The following is a 15,000-nucleotide window of genomic DNA, read 5'->3' on the forward strand; positions in this document are numbered from 1 at the left end:
GAGTCATTGAAATGGTGAAGAAATCCGCAACGTCACTGTAAATATGTGAATATATATATATAATATATATATATATTTATATATATATATATATATATAGATATATATATATATATATATATATATATAAAATATATATATATATATATATATATATATAGTTATATATATATATATATATATATATATATATATATATCGTTCTCAATCTAAGGAGAATCGAGCACGTTTTCGAAAACTGTCTTTTTGCATATATTTTCAGTACGTATTTACACTCACATCATAATGGATTTCTTCGCTAATACTGTAAGTGACGTTTCCACATTAAAAAAAAATAAGAAGAAGAGGAAACTTCACGCGTTCAAGTAATAAGTCAAAACACATTTACGTTATTAGCTACTGAAAGCAAATTAAAGAGACTTAATTTGTATGACAAAACAGCTCTTATTTATCCTGTGATAGTCCCTGAGACTGGCTAGAAAGTCTTCACCGCGTGAGTTAAGAAAATCGAATAAACTTAAAACCACCTTTGAAGAAATGACCTGAGCAAAACGAACTCGAAATATATCATTTCTTTACCCTTTGAAATATATAATTTATTGACGCCCCTATTATGGTAAACTGAACTTCAAAACAAATGGCATTCCATTCGCTTCAAAATAAAGTTCGACCGAGGCAAATGTTTAAGTGCACCAGCACTGAAATGCACTCTTCCTTGCATGCAAATTCGCTCATGACTGACTGACTGACTGCTTTGCATCAAGCTGGCGATGCAACAACCTAGATTCTGGAGACGCCTAAAAGCTTGTTATTTGCTGATATACACATTTATTTCAAGATAGGCATGAAACAAGAGAAAACTACCAAGAAACAAAAGGCCGATCTGCTGATCACTAGCGGGCAGCTCGGAAAAGTGCGCGCAAGCACGCAAAAAAAAAAAACGCACACAGAGCGCACCTTGGCATGAGGCAAATTTAAAGTCCACTTACATTATGTATACAGTCTCCAAGACAAGTACAACCGCCAAACATCGAATCAGCTGTAAAGGCGGGTCAAGTCCATTGTACAATGAATGCTCTCTCGGAGCAAAAAATGTACACACGTACACGTGGGTGGGGCAGCTGAAAACCAGTTTTGCTACCCACCAAACATGGAAGACACGAGAGAGAGAGAGAGAGAGAGAGAGAGAGAGAGAGAGAGAGAGAGAGAGAGAGAGAGAGGTGGTGGCGGTGGTGGCTAAAAGATCTTCCTCACATCCAGTCTTCCTCATCCCAATGTCATGACCATTCCCGTCCAGCCCGGGTCATACAAATACATACACACACACACACACACACACACATAAATTTAAAACCATGAGGAACCGACCGACTACTGATATAAAAGAAATTTGTATGAAAATGAACGTAATCCCCTACGATACATATCTATTAGGTCTCGTGACTTTTACAACACGCGTTTCTGAATCAGTTACACGAAGGATGGTTTAATCCTTACTTAATTTAGCAAGACTGAGTGGGAGTAGGAACTAAATGATTTTACCAAGGTTAGGCTCTCATTTGGAATCTCCAGTATAGGCTATGGCTTCCGCTAGGCAGCGTCTGCAGTGCGCCTTTTCAATTCTCAGTGACATCAGTCCTTTCTTTGAATATCGTTCGTTCACTTGATGGAATTTTTTAGAGAACGCTGCATTAAGTAACTTTCAACCATTAAAGAACGCATAGTATTTAAGTCATTCAATCATTCAACCCAGAACGCTGCATTAAGTAACTTTCAACCAAAAAGAACGCTGCATTAAGTGACTTTCAACCACAAAGAACGCTGCATTAAGTGACTTTCAACCACAAAGAACGCTGCATTAAGTAACTTTAAACCATAAAGAACGCTGCATTGAGTATCTTTCAACCATAAAAAAACGCTGCATTAAGTAACTTTCAACCATAAAAACGCTGCATTAAGTAACTTTCAACCATAAAAACGCTGCATTAAGTAACTTTCAACTATAAAGAACGCTGCATTAAGTAACTTTCAACTAAAAAACGCTGCATTAAGTAACTTTCAACCATAAAAACGCTGCATTAAGTATCTTTCAACCATAAAAACGCTGCATTAAGTATCTTTCAACCATAAAGAACGCTGCATTAAATAACTTTCAACCAAACACAACGCACAGGACTTTTCTTTTCAAGTGCGCAGTATTTTATTATCCACTCGTCTACGATCATCAACCCTTCCTACGTCTTCATTCACTTCGTGGGCTTCCTCTGTTACGTGTATTCCACACCGAATCGATCTTATCATAAAAGAACTACAGGTCCTCGGGCGCATTCCCACAGATGGAGATCATAAATCCAGTCGAGTTCGTTCGAAGTTTCGACGGATTCTTCTGTCTGAGCGACAACTTCTATACAGCTTGCTAGTTTTTTTTAAATAACATCTCTGAACTAGAGAGAAGATATTTGGGATGATAAACCAACCATTGACTAAAGACCAAAAAAACTTTCATGCTATTTTTTTACAAACATTTCAAGTCAACTATTTCTAGTTATTCATTCATTTTTATTTTTAACTATCTCTGAATTACAGAAAGGATATTGAAGACGATAACCCAACCACTGACTAAAGGCCAAAAAACTTTCATGCTATTTTTGTACAATCATTTCAAGCCCACTATTTTTATTTATTTTATTTATTTATTTATTTTATTCAGTCTGGCACTTCAATCGAGACCTTGGGTATTCAGGTTACGTCAAACTTGTCCCGTAAATACCAGATGATTCTAACTGTCGAATCTTTCTCCCTGACATACGCATATTTCTTTTTCGCGTCGACGGCTCTTTTCTCCACCGGTTATTATCAGATATTTACAATGTCCCCAACGGTCCATCGTTATAGCCCTGTGACCCTTTAAAGAGCTGCTACTTCTTTTGTTTTCTTTCTTATTTTGAACCTTATTTTCTTTAAGTCACAAAGTGGCCTTGCAGTCTCTTATCTAAATCGCTACATAATTAAGAACATTAACAAATAAATAAATAATATATATAAAAAAGAAAGAAATAAAGTTATTCTATAGCAAAATGTTAGCGCATTAATTACCCATCATTCATGAAGAAAAAAAAATCCCATTATTGCTCTAAATATGGGAGCATCCCTACCCCTATATTATTTTTAAAGGGACCTACTGATGAAAAAAGTAGCAAAAAGGAAAAAAAAAAAAATCCCCCCTATATCTATCTATGTTTGCGTATGCCTAAGGCGCCCCGGAGGTGGGCCTTAATTGAAATTCCTGGCGAAATGGGCGTATAAATTCGACAGGGAGGATCTCACTCGGGCCAGCCACTCTACCCCACCAGAACTATGCAAACAATCCGAAAATCAAATTTAGAGCGACTTTATATCGCGTAGAAAAAAGAAAAAGAAGAAGAAGAAGAAGAAGAAGAAGAAGAGGGGGAAGAGGAGAAGGAGGAGGAGAAGTGAAGAGGAGGACAGGAGGAGGAGGTGGTTCCTGTTTGTAATCATACACTTTGCAGCTTCGAAGAGGAGGAGGAGGAGGAGGAGTTCCTGTTTGTAATCTTAAACTTTGCAGCTTCGTGGTGGTGGAGGAGGAGGAGGAGGAGGAGGAGGAGGAGGAGTTCCCCCCCCCTGTTTGTAATCTTAAACTTTTGCTGCTTTTCGAGGAGGAGGAGGAGGAGGAGGAGGAGTTCCTGTTTGTAATCTTAAACTTTGCAGCTTCGAGGAGGAGGAGGAGGAGGAGGAGGAGGAGGAGGAGGAGGTTCCTGTTTGTAATCTTAAACTTTGCAGCTTCGATTTTCCTCGTTATTAAAACGGATTTATTCATTTTTCTTAATTTCAAAAACGTTTCTCACTGTTGTTTATTTCTTAATTAACTTTCCTATGTACTAAGCATTTTTTCCAATTTCAATAACTTTCATTACCTCATTAAATAATAAATTACCAAACGGTACTTCCTCACTAAATGTTTCGTATTATCAAATCAAAATGGTCAATTCCCCTGTTTTCAACGTAATTCCTGACATCAATGAAGCTTAGCATCAAAATTTATTAACCATTTTACATGATAAAATTCTAACACATTTTCAACAGTAAACCGTCCACATCGAGAAACTCTACTGCTGAACGCGTTTCAAAACATGTAGAAAATGCTGAACAGTAGAAACATCCAAATAACGTCCCATACAAAGGGGAGGAGGCTATTTATCGTCGTACTGAAATGCCTCACAGTTCTTGTGCTTAGTGAACCTCTAAATGCCTTTTCTGAGCCATCGGATCTCGAAGGAACGAAGTCAGATACATGACATCAAAGCTTTCGGTATCAGGCCATGTCACCTCTCTCTCTCTCTCTCTCTCTCTCTCTCTCTCTCTCTCTCTCTCTCTCTAAAAAAAAAAAAAAAACTTACGCCATGTCACCTCTTGAAAAAAAATACACACAAGCTTACGCCATGTCACTCTATAAAAAAACACACACACAAAGTTACGCCATGTCACCTCTTAAAAAAATACACACATACTTAAGCCGTGTCACCTCTTAAAAAAATACACTCTATCATACACACATATATCAATAAACGTTTAAACGTTTACAATAGTAACATTACAACCACTTCCGATGAAAACATGAACAAAATAACTGAAAAAAAAATTGATTTCTACAGAAATGACACGATTAAAGCCAGTAAGTGTCAAACTACTTTATGAACAACTTCCTTATAAAATCACAAAGAAAAATCCTGTTCCCTAGAGACACAACTCCTTAAGACTTATTCCCTGGAGACGAAATGCCGCCGTCCTGATCTAAAATGCTCAAAGTTGGACGAGATAAGTTTGAGTTTTAAGTGCTAAATGGACCTGCAACTTTGAGAGAGAGAGAGAGAGAGAGAGAGAGAGAGAGAGAGAGAGAGAATCCGTCCTTCTTTATTTCATTTTGTTATGAGAGAGAGAGAGAGAGAGCTTTGAAAGAGAGAGAAGAGAGAGCGAGAGGATGAGTTTTTTTTTAATTCGGCTTGCCAAACCGATGTAGTTTTTTTTATCTTCCTCCTCTATACTTGATTTAGTTTTATTTACATGTTACTTTAAAATGAACAAACTTCTCCATGTCACTCGAGTATTTTTCCTGTCCCTTTTTATTCGCGGTTATTTTCCCCGCCGGAGAAGCTCTTATTATCTATAGCCTTACCTTTTTCTCGGGTGGGCGTGTCGACAGAGGAGGCTCGACGCTGGTGAAGGCGACGCAGAACTGGACTCTCGCTGACGATCGCTGCTGGAATGGACACGAAACGAAGGATATGGGTTATTTTGAGATCGTTATCACATAGAAGGGGTAAATGGTTCTCAATATCGCAAGGTATAAGCATCAGTATCTTTCATTATTTTCTCTCTCTATAATGGATGGAAGCTAGAACTGAAGAGATACAACTCATCTCATTGTGGGAACTTCTTTACATACAGGATATGTAACACGTGGAATAAACTGCCACCAGAAGTTGTAAACAGCAACAGTGTGGAAGAGTTTTTCTCTTAAAAAACTAGACAAGAAATAATGAATGGAAACTAGAACTGAAGAGATACAAACACATCCCAGGTAGGAAATTCTTAAAATACATGATCGTGACAGTGGAATAAACTGCCGATCAGAAGTTGACAAAGCAACAGAGTGGAAGATTCTTTCTCTTAAAAAAAAATAGACAGAAATAATGGATGGAAACTAGAACTGAAAAGATACAACACATCCCACTGTGGGAACTTCTTTACATACAAGGTATGTGACACGTGGAATAAACTGCCGCCAGAAGTTGTAAACAGCAACAGTGTGGAAGCGTTTGAAATAAAGCTAGACAAAATCATTAGAAGGACACTGTGAATGAACAGTAAAACCTGCTCCAGAGATAAGTGAGCACACGATGTCTCCTCTTAGGACTAATATGTCTTTGAGACAGCCTAATCCTTGTAACTCCTTCGTAATCTCTCTCACGGAACAGTAGTTTATCTCACAACCATAATAGGCCACGGGCTCGATTTCGGGCTAGGAAGGAACCGTTTAGGCGCCTCTGTTGGACTCAGTAATAAATGACGAACCTGGTGGTCAGTCCGGTAAAGAGGTACAGAGGAGAACAGAGTAAAACCAAAGCATTATAAATGTCTGATAAATCTAAATATAAAACCGTATATTCAAAACACGAGGACCTCTGTAGAGTGATCCCTCACCCCACCGTGGTGGAACCATCCTTCAGATTGATCCGATAACCCTTAAAATAATATATACCTAGAATAAAAGGTTATTTTCCCTTTCAATTCATGACTTACGCTAAAACGAATTGCTCTAAAAATGAATAGCTAGATTCCACGGCGGGTTATAAATCAAGATAAACCCGACATCATAGGAAGGGCAATGCTGATTTAAGCCAGCCTGGTGTTCTGCACCGAAAAATATGTACGAAAGGCAGGTTCAAATGTTCGCTAGAAAGAACAGCGTGTTCTTGCAGCACTCGTGCACTTTAATCGACGTGGCATTTATTGAAAACAGCTTTTGATGTTGCTGCAAATTTGGAAAGGAAGAATAAAAAAAAAAAAAAAAAAAAAAAAAAAAAAGTTCATGAAACAATTCTCTGAAAACTGACGTCGTGAGAGCCGACTGTCCTGTGTCCTCTGTGAGCATCTAGTGAGCACAAAAAAAAAAAAAAAAAAAAAAAAAAAAAAAAAAAAAAAAAAAAAAAAAAAAAAAAAAAAAAAAAAAAAAAAAAACGGTGCTAGAGAAGACTCTGGCAATGTCACACCCTCAGGTTAGGATCCAACTGCACGAAGTTTTATGGTGTTTCACTCGACGACAGGGGATCTTCGACGCGACGGCAATTCTGTTACTAAGGAGAGAGAAGTAAATATCGGGTTCCTAAATATTTTACTATTACTGAAAGAGACATTTTTCGTGGCACAGTTGACGGAGACCCGATTACAGTATTATTTCTTCTCATTTTTATTCGTGTACTTTTTGATCTGTTTCTGCATATATAATCTGAGTTCCTTGCATGGATTATAAAGTATATTACTAAATCTCAGTTCCTTGCATAGATTATAAAGTATATTAAAATGTTATTTGCGACATAAACTTACTATGCAGGTTCTATATATACTTTTTTTACACCAAATACTCATTTTCAGCTTCTTCATGATGGGGAGAAGTTATGAAGCCCTCCTTTCATTCATATAACCAGTGAGACATCGCCTTGAGTATTGAAGCACATTTTTTAAAGTCTATTATACTCATATTCCTTCCAAAATTTACGGGTCCTGAATTTACGGGAAGTCGATGTAAAGACGAAATGAGAGAGCCGACATAACAGGATTAATGGAGAGAGAGAGAGAGAGAGAGAGCCGAAATGAACAGCATTAGTGCCTAACTTGAGAGAGATTAGAGAGAGAGAGGATGAGAGAGAGGAGAGACGAGAGAGAGAGAGAGAGAGACCTTACTTTACTTAGGAGAGAGAGAGAGAGAGAGACCTTACTTTACCTTAGAAGAGAGAGAGAGGAGAGAGACCGAGAGAGCCGAGAGAGAGACCAATACGAACAGAATTAATGCCTAATCTAAAAGAGATGAGAGGAGAGAGAGGAGAGAGATAGAGATGAGCCGGAGAGAGAGAGAGAGAGAGAGCCAATATGAACAGAATTAGTCCCTAATTTAAGAGAGAGAGAGAGAGAGAGAGAGAGAGAGAGAGAGAGAGAGAGAGCAGAGCAAGCCTTAGTATCTGTAACAGCCTTGAAATCGCTCCTCACCCGAGTGCGTCCTGTGGTAGAGGTGATGGTGGTGGAGACTGGACGTACTGCTGCTGTTGGTGGTGGTGGTGGTGGTAGTGATGTTGGCACCGCTGCCGCTTCCAGGACCGATGCTCTGCCTGAGAGGCGAGAGCCTCAGGAGCGTCGGAGGAGCTTCGCTGCTCGAGGAACGCCGGAACAAACCCATGATGACGCCTGGGCTCTAGCAGGCATGGGCTGCGAGGAGAAGAAGGAGACATGGATGGTGAGGACACACTACAGCAATTTGTAAAAATGGACAAATAAATTTAACTTAAATTTTCACCTACAGCAATTTTTCTTGTATTTGGATAATTTACTTAAATTTTCACCTATTTTTTTAGTAAGGAGAGGGAGACATGTATACTTGGAAACAATCTAATATACCATCGCCATCTTGAATTTACTCAATTCAAGATGGCGGTGAATATACTCAATTTTTTTTTCTTAAATTTGCGGACAGTAATGGTAAAGATCTAAGCAAAAAATAAATAAATAAAAATTAAAATAATAAAATAAAATAAAACAAACAAACAAATAAATAGATAAATAAAATAAAACAACAAATTTCTTTGGAAAAAAACCCCGAAAAGGTTATTTTATTTGGAACCAGTTCTTGAGCCTTTCTTTTCTTGATCTATAGCAAAAAGATTCCAATAATAATGAATACAATTCATAAAACGATGTACCTTCCTCAAATATAAATTCTGAGAAATGAATGAACCACAGATGGAAACTCTGTCTATATAAAACATAATCAAGAGAAACCACATTGCAGAGAGAGCAAGGTGGCACAGTTGTTATCCGACATAATGTGTCACTTTCAGAAACCTTGCCCTACCTTTTAAGGAAAATGGGGTTATTTACATTACACTCGACGCCAAAGCGATAAACTTTCTTAACATCAATTTGCGTCCAAGTTAGCGGTAGGTCTATTGCCTACTTACAAAAGTTGAATATAAGGGTAAATTGCTATCCAAATTTTTGAAATACTTTTGAATTGGTCCCATTATGCTACACGTCAGTCTTTTGATAGTCCAAACTGAATTAACTCAAACTTTTTTCCCTTTAAACTCTAGCTACTATACTATAGAATGGTTAGGGTCTTCGTGTAGAGAGAGAGAGAGAGAGAGAGAGAGAGAGAGAGAGAGAGAGAGAGAGAGAGAGAGCAGGAGGTCCCCGATAGCGTCGCGGGACCTTGTAAGTAAAAGCCCCATTAAACTTTTAATTACAGGCAACCATAGAGAGCCCATACCGGAGGACGATATGGCTGAGGAACAGAGTGGACAAAATAATAATAATAATAATTAATGAAATCAGTTCTAGCCAACCTGTCTATAAACATTTTAGTCTTCAAAATACACAATTATTACAGAGTAGATTACAGAGGTACGATTACAAAGCCTGAAAAAAGAATACACACACACACATGTATATATATATATATATATATATATATAGTATATATATATATATATATATATATATATTATATATACTATATATATATATATATATATATATTTCTCTTCAAATGATTATGGCGACTAACTCAACTGACTTAAACCCACAGACAAACATCAACTCGCAAGTGAGAACGGGAACACGAGCGCGCTCGCGCGCTGCATTCGACCGAGCAATGGCAAGTTGGAATCCGGTGCATTTAGACGGGGACAGAAAATATATAGGTTCCAATGCCCGGCGGGCCATTTCAGTTAGGCTGTAGAATATAATGCGTGGATACGTGGGGAGAGAGAGAGAGAGAGAGAGAGAGAGAGAGAGAGAGAGAGAGAGAGAAGAGAGAGAGAGAGCAGTAACATGGCCGAAGGCTAATTTAATTTTCCCTTTGACTGGATATGGAGATACAATCCGTGCAGTGACGACCGTACGATTTATCAGGGGGAAGGCCAGAGTATACTACTGTATATGTTATCTTTCACCGTGTTAAAATAACATTCTAGCGTAACACCGAACGAGATAAAAGGAGCATATTCCATAATGAAAGTTGCTTTCACAATACGGACGAGGTAGGAAAAAATAAGAGGATTATATCAAAGAGGATTACTGTCGGTTTGATCAATACAAAATTACCCATAATTCTTAAGCACAGCAACCAACTTGATATAATATACGCGTACGTAATTCTTTTAAAATTTGCTTACCAAAAAAGCCATGTTATAAATCAGGTTCAATATTGTTGTATTCGTTTATATTAGATAATTTCCCTTAAATGCAGGTTATACTGTTTTCAGCGGGAGACATTTCATCAAACCCACTGGGATGTAAAATGATGAAAATTTAGTGAGCCTTATCACACTCTAACGTTTCCTTCTTATGAAAAGGGATATTATGACATCACTCGATATGGATTGTGTGGAAGACCACAAACTTTCGGGAGGTAGATTGCAAAGTCTCAGAACTTCCATTTACTTTCGACGACACACTTGCTGGAAAGTCGCTTTTGTGAAAAACGTGGACAGAAGATGAAGTAACTGTGAGTTTACGTTTTATTTTTTTCCTTTCTCTCTTTGAATCTTCCGCTGAAACTCATTATGAACGGAGTCTACAGACTATAAACCAGAGAAGACTCCAAAGGGACATCAGTCAGCAGAGACAAGTTGTAGGAAAAATTTATAGAAAAAATTAAAGCTTCACACCTTAGATATTCAGGAGACAGTAGAGAGCAGGGATGAATTCGCCCATCGCTCAAATATCTTGAGATCAGAAGATTCCACAACTGCACTAAGCAAACTATTCTACAGTTTGGTTGTAGCCCGAAGTGTCTTCGATGCAATCGCGTTTTCTGTACTGCGTATAATGTTGTAGGAAGCAAAGCAACATATCGGTAGCACATACACTTCCCATTTTAAATCCGGAAAGAATATAGCAAAAAATAAAAGCAATTTGAAAAACCAAATGAATGAAGGATACACAATGACGAAAATACATCAGTGGTAGTTTTTTTTAAATTTAATTTAACAAAAACTTCTAAGCTGTACCAATTAAACGAAAATAAAATATTAAAAAACTCCTAAGTTGTATAAATCAAAGGAAAAAGGATTGTTTTAAACGAAAACTTCTAATCTGACACTTCCTTGTTGCATTAATGCAGAACAAATCAATTATTCAATTATGCGACTCTAAAATGACTGCATTCAATTTACTAAATTCTTTCTCCAACTTCCTAACCATCACCTCACAGCCTCACCGAGCGATCCGACCCTCAGGACTACAATCAGAGAAATGGAGGAAAAGTTCCTGGAAGCATCAATTGCGCCTGAGACGAAGTAATGAATCCCACACTCGATAAACATCACGGAGGAGTTATTTATGCAGCCACAATCTGGGGAATTAGACGCCATTCTGCATCGCAATAAACAGTTTCCAGTTGTTTACATGCAAGGATTTCCCTCTCTCTCTCTCTCTCTCTCTCTCTCTCTCTCTCTCTCTCTCTCTCTCTCTCTCTCTCTCTAAAACGCGAAGGAAGCAAGATAACTAAGTTGCATTCGGTGAAAAAAAATAATAAACATTCTTCCGCATCTCCTAATCTTTCTCGATGATGTTCAGGCCACATATTAAAGGCTTTGCGTATGACCTGGAATAGATATACGTATATACATATATACATAATTGCATACATACATACATAGACAGACACACAAGAGGACAGACGTAAGTGTCAATTTACAAGTTCGTCGGCTAACACCCTAGGGAAAATATTAGCTTTTTTATGGTAGGGGGGGGGGGGGATCCGGAAACTAAAAAAGGGAAAAAAAACTAGGTGCAAAAAACACACGAGAGAGTGTTGTGGACAGACGTCAAGTGCTGATTTACAAGTTCCGTGCGGCTACACCCTAGGGAAATAACTCATTTAGCTTTTTATGGGGGGGGGGCCTAGCGTGTATGGGGGGGGATGTCCGGAACGAAAACTACGGTGGCAGCACGAGATGAGAGACGAGCAGCAACTTCACCGTAGCTTGGGAAAGAGCTATTAAGGACGGAACGTGGAGTGGGAGATTTGTTGGTGGTGGAAGTGAAATAGTCAGAGAAAGGACATGATGTTGACGATGATAAAATGAAACAAAAAGAGAGCGCTAAAAAAAACAAGTAAATGTAATGAAACCAAATAATACAACGCAGAAATAGAAATGACGTCATAGTTACGCACGAAAAGACTTTATATTTCAAGATCTCGGTAAACCTCTGAACCGCAGACTATGGCATCCACGATATCCATGGATGAAAGAATACCCCCCCCCCCCTCCCCTTGTTATATAAAATTTACGACCGACGATTCTGAGAGAGAGAGAGAGAGAGAGAGATTTAAACTTTTTCAACATCGGTCGAACTTTATCTATCCTTAATTCTTATTAGAAATGCGAGAATTATTGGTATTTCGAAGAAAACTTTATAATCAAGAATAAATACAAGTACTGTTTAATAGCACACACAACACGGATATATATATTATATAGCTCGATATTATATTATATATCTATATATATATATATATATATATATATGTATATATATATATTTTTTTTATATTGTATATATATATATATATATATATATATATATATATATATATATATATATATATATATATAAAGACTGGAAATAAATCATTCAGGAGTGAAATAGGCAACTTCAGTAAAGAATCACTTATTAACGCGTGATGTCGTACAAAACAAAACAAAAATAAAAAAATATAATAAAAAGGAAATTAAAATAAAAACATGTCATTACTAATTTACTAGGTACAGTGTTGTGTTACTGTCACAACTACAACAACAACAAATGTCATACGCTCGTAACTCCATTGTTACAGCTACAATTTCGAAATAACCAAGTAACACTTTCAGTACAAGATTAACTAAGTAAGTGCACTGGCAAATCGAATTACGTAGTACGGCGCGTTCACAAAAGGCAGGAAGATTTCTCGAATGCTATGTTTCGCAGCTTCATTAGATTTTCAAGTCATCATGAACACGTCCCATATCTATCTACGTATCTATCTATCTATTTTTCTATCTATATACATAATAAATGCATGTAAGTGTTCATGTGCCTGTGACCAAGCATATACATGATACATATACAAATCAACAAATAACCATACAAAATAACAGCGCGCACTAATGTTATCAGTCAAGCATGAAACATGACGTCATATCCATTAAGGCGATAAATCAAAGTCAACTTGATTTATTACTCTGAGGAATTAATGGCCTATATAAGTAATAAATTACCCCTAAAGAGTTTACCTGCCATCTGAAGCAGTTTCGAGAATTTAAATGTAACTTTTAGAGGGCTTTTGTAAACATCGGCGAGTCTTAATTGTAAAAACTTCGAGTGGAACTTTCCTTGAATGATAAGTGTGTGTGTGTGTGTGTGTGTGTGTGTGTGTGAGAGAGAGAGAGAGAGAGAGAGAGAGAGAGAGAGAGAGAGAGAGAGAGCTATGCTATTACCTCATGAATGAATTAAGATAATTAAGATATGATGCAATATTTGTCGAAATGGTGTGGTCGTTCATGACAGCTACTGAGAGAGAGAGAGAGAGAGAGAGAGAGAGAGAGAGAGAAACAACGCGCAGAAATGAAACCAGAAAAGCATAAAGGTAAACACAGCCTAATCCCGTATCCTTAAGCAATTTACAAATGCTTTTTTTTTCCGAGGCGTTCCCATAATCACCTTTCTTAATAAGGCTCCTTCGTTATGACCTGAGGAAAGAGGCGCGCGTCCTTGCCATTCCACCCCCCCCCCCCCGTCCCCAAACACACAAAATAATAATAATAATTCATATATTTAACTGCTTGTTGTTGCGAGAAAAATATGTAAATCTTCTATGTGTTCGAGCGTTGTTTCAAAGTCAAGTACACCTTGTTTTGCGAGTGAAATTGCTTCCTAGGTAATACGTACACCTACACATTAAACGACCTGTGTATAATTCTATACATATAATCAAATACAGTCACAACTATGACTAAATGTATTACTATTAATACCGTTACCATTACTATTAGTATTATATATTACTAACCAGACCACTGAGCTGATTAACAACTCTCCTACGGCTGGCCCGAACGATGAGATATTCTTACGTGGCTGGGAACCAATAGTTTACCTAGCAACGGGACCTACAGCTTATTGTGGTATCCGAACCACACTATATCGAGAAATGAGTTTCTAATCACCAGAAACGAAATCCTCTGATTCCACATTGGCAGAGCGGGGAATCGAACTCGGGGCTACCGAATCGGTAGGCGAACATGTATACCACACGTATTATAATACTACATAAGGTAATAGGAAACAGAGAGATGAGAAAAGGAAAAAAACATGTCTTCAAATTAATAAATGATAAAAAATGAGATTAAATTACGGTATACGATCTCTTCAAATAGCCCTCTGGATTTAAGTAAGACCTGTGACTTATAGTCAGTGCTTCCTAAATACACTTGATAAGCGGCACTTCATGATCAGCACAAACAATATGACATCAAATGTATCAAGCCAAAAAAGGTATGAAATTGCTTTGTTGACGCAGATTAATTATTTGACCTTCAGCCAGTCAGTCCAGGTGAGACTGATGTCACAGTTAATCACGACAAGCAACTTGAAGTCTTCGTTCGATCTGATCAGGGACATTTATACTGGTAAGAAGGTCCAGACGCATTTATATCATATCTTATCAATCAAGCAATGCAAATACCTTGTCGGGGTCTGAACGGTGCAAGCGAATTTGATTAATTTGGGTTTTAAAAAGCCTTGTTTCTCGTGTAAAATGTGGATTCTCTCTCTCTCTCTCTCTCTCTTCTACTCTCTCTCTACATTGTGACCACGTTAATGGTGGCTTAATCCATATTTTTGATTTCTGCTTCCACCATGTAAAACGTTGATGGTCTCTCTCTCTCTCTCTCTCTCTCTCTCTCTCTCTCTCTCTCTCTCTCTCTCTCTCTCTGTGAACACATTAATGGTGGCTTAATCATTTTTATTTCTGCCTTCCATCATGTAAAACGTTGGATGGTCCTCTCTCTCTCTCTCTCTCTCTCTCTCTCTCTCTCTCTCTCTCCATATTAATAGTGGATGAATCACTTCCAGTTCTGCCTTCCATCTACGTAATGTCTATAAAATCATATGAAATTTCAGTCGTTATTTTCCCACCCAATATTTTGGTCCCGATACCCATCTGTC

General features: G+C 37.6%; 1 protein-coding gene across 2 annotated transcripts in view; it reads right to left on the reverse strand.

The window, feature by feature from the left end:
• The window catches only part of LOC135214992 (uncharacterized), a 294,976-nt gene that overhangs the window by 138,997 nt on the left and 140,979 nt on the right, over positions 1–15,000 (reverse strand). Inside the window, exons 2-3 of one of the 2 annotated variants that reach the window (XM_064249517.1) lie at positions 7,786–8,001; positions 5,195–5,275 (exon numbers count right to left, since the gene is read on the reverse strand). In XM_064249517.1, the coding sequence (XP_064105587.1) occupies positions 5,195–5,275; positions 7,786–7,972 (268 nt within the window). In that variant the 5' untranslated portion in view covers positions 7,973–8,001. Of the gene's footprint in view, positions 1–5,194; positions 5,279–7,785; positions 8,002–15,000 lie in introns of both variants that reach the window. The other variant, XM_064249516.1, reaches the window with a different exon arrangement.

This window comes from Macrobrachium nipponense, chromosome 46 (assembly GCF_015104395.2).
Source record: "Macrobrachium nipponense isolate FS-2020 chromosome 46, ASM1510439v2, whole genome shotgun sequence".
In the NCBI taxonomy this organism is placed as follows: domain Eukaryota; kingdom Metazoa; phylum Arthropoda; class Malacostraca; order Decapoda; family Palaemonidae; genus Macrobrachium; species Macrobrachium nipponense.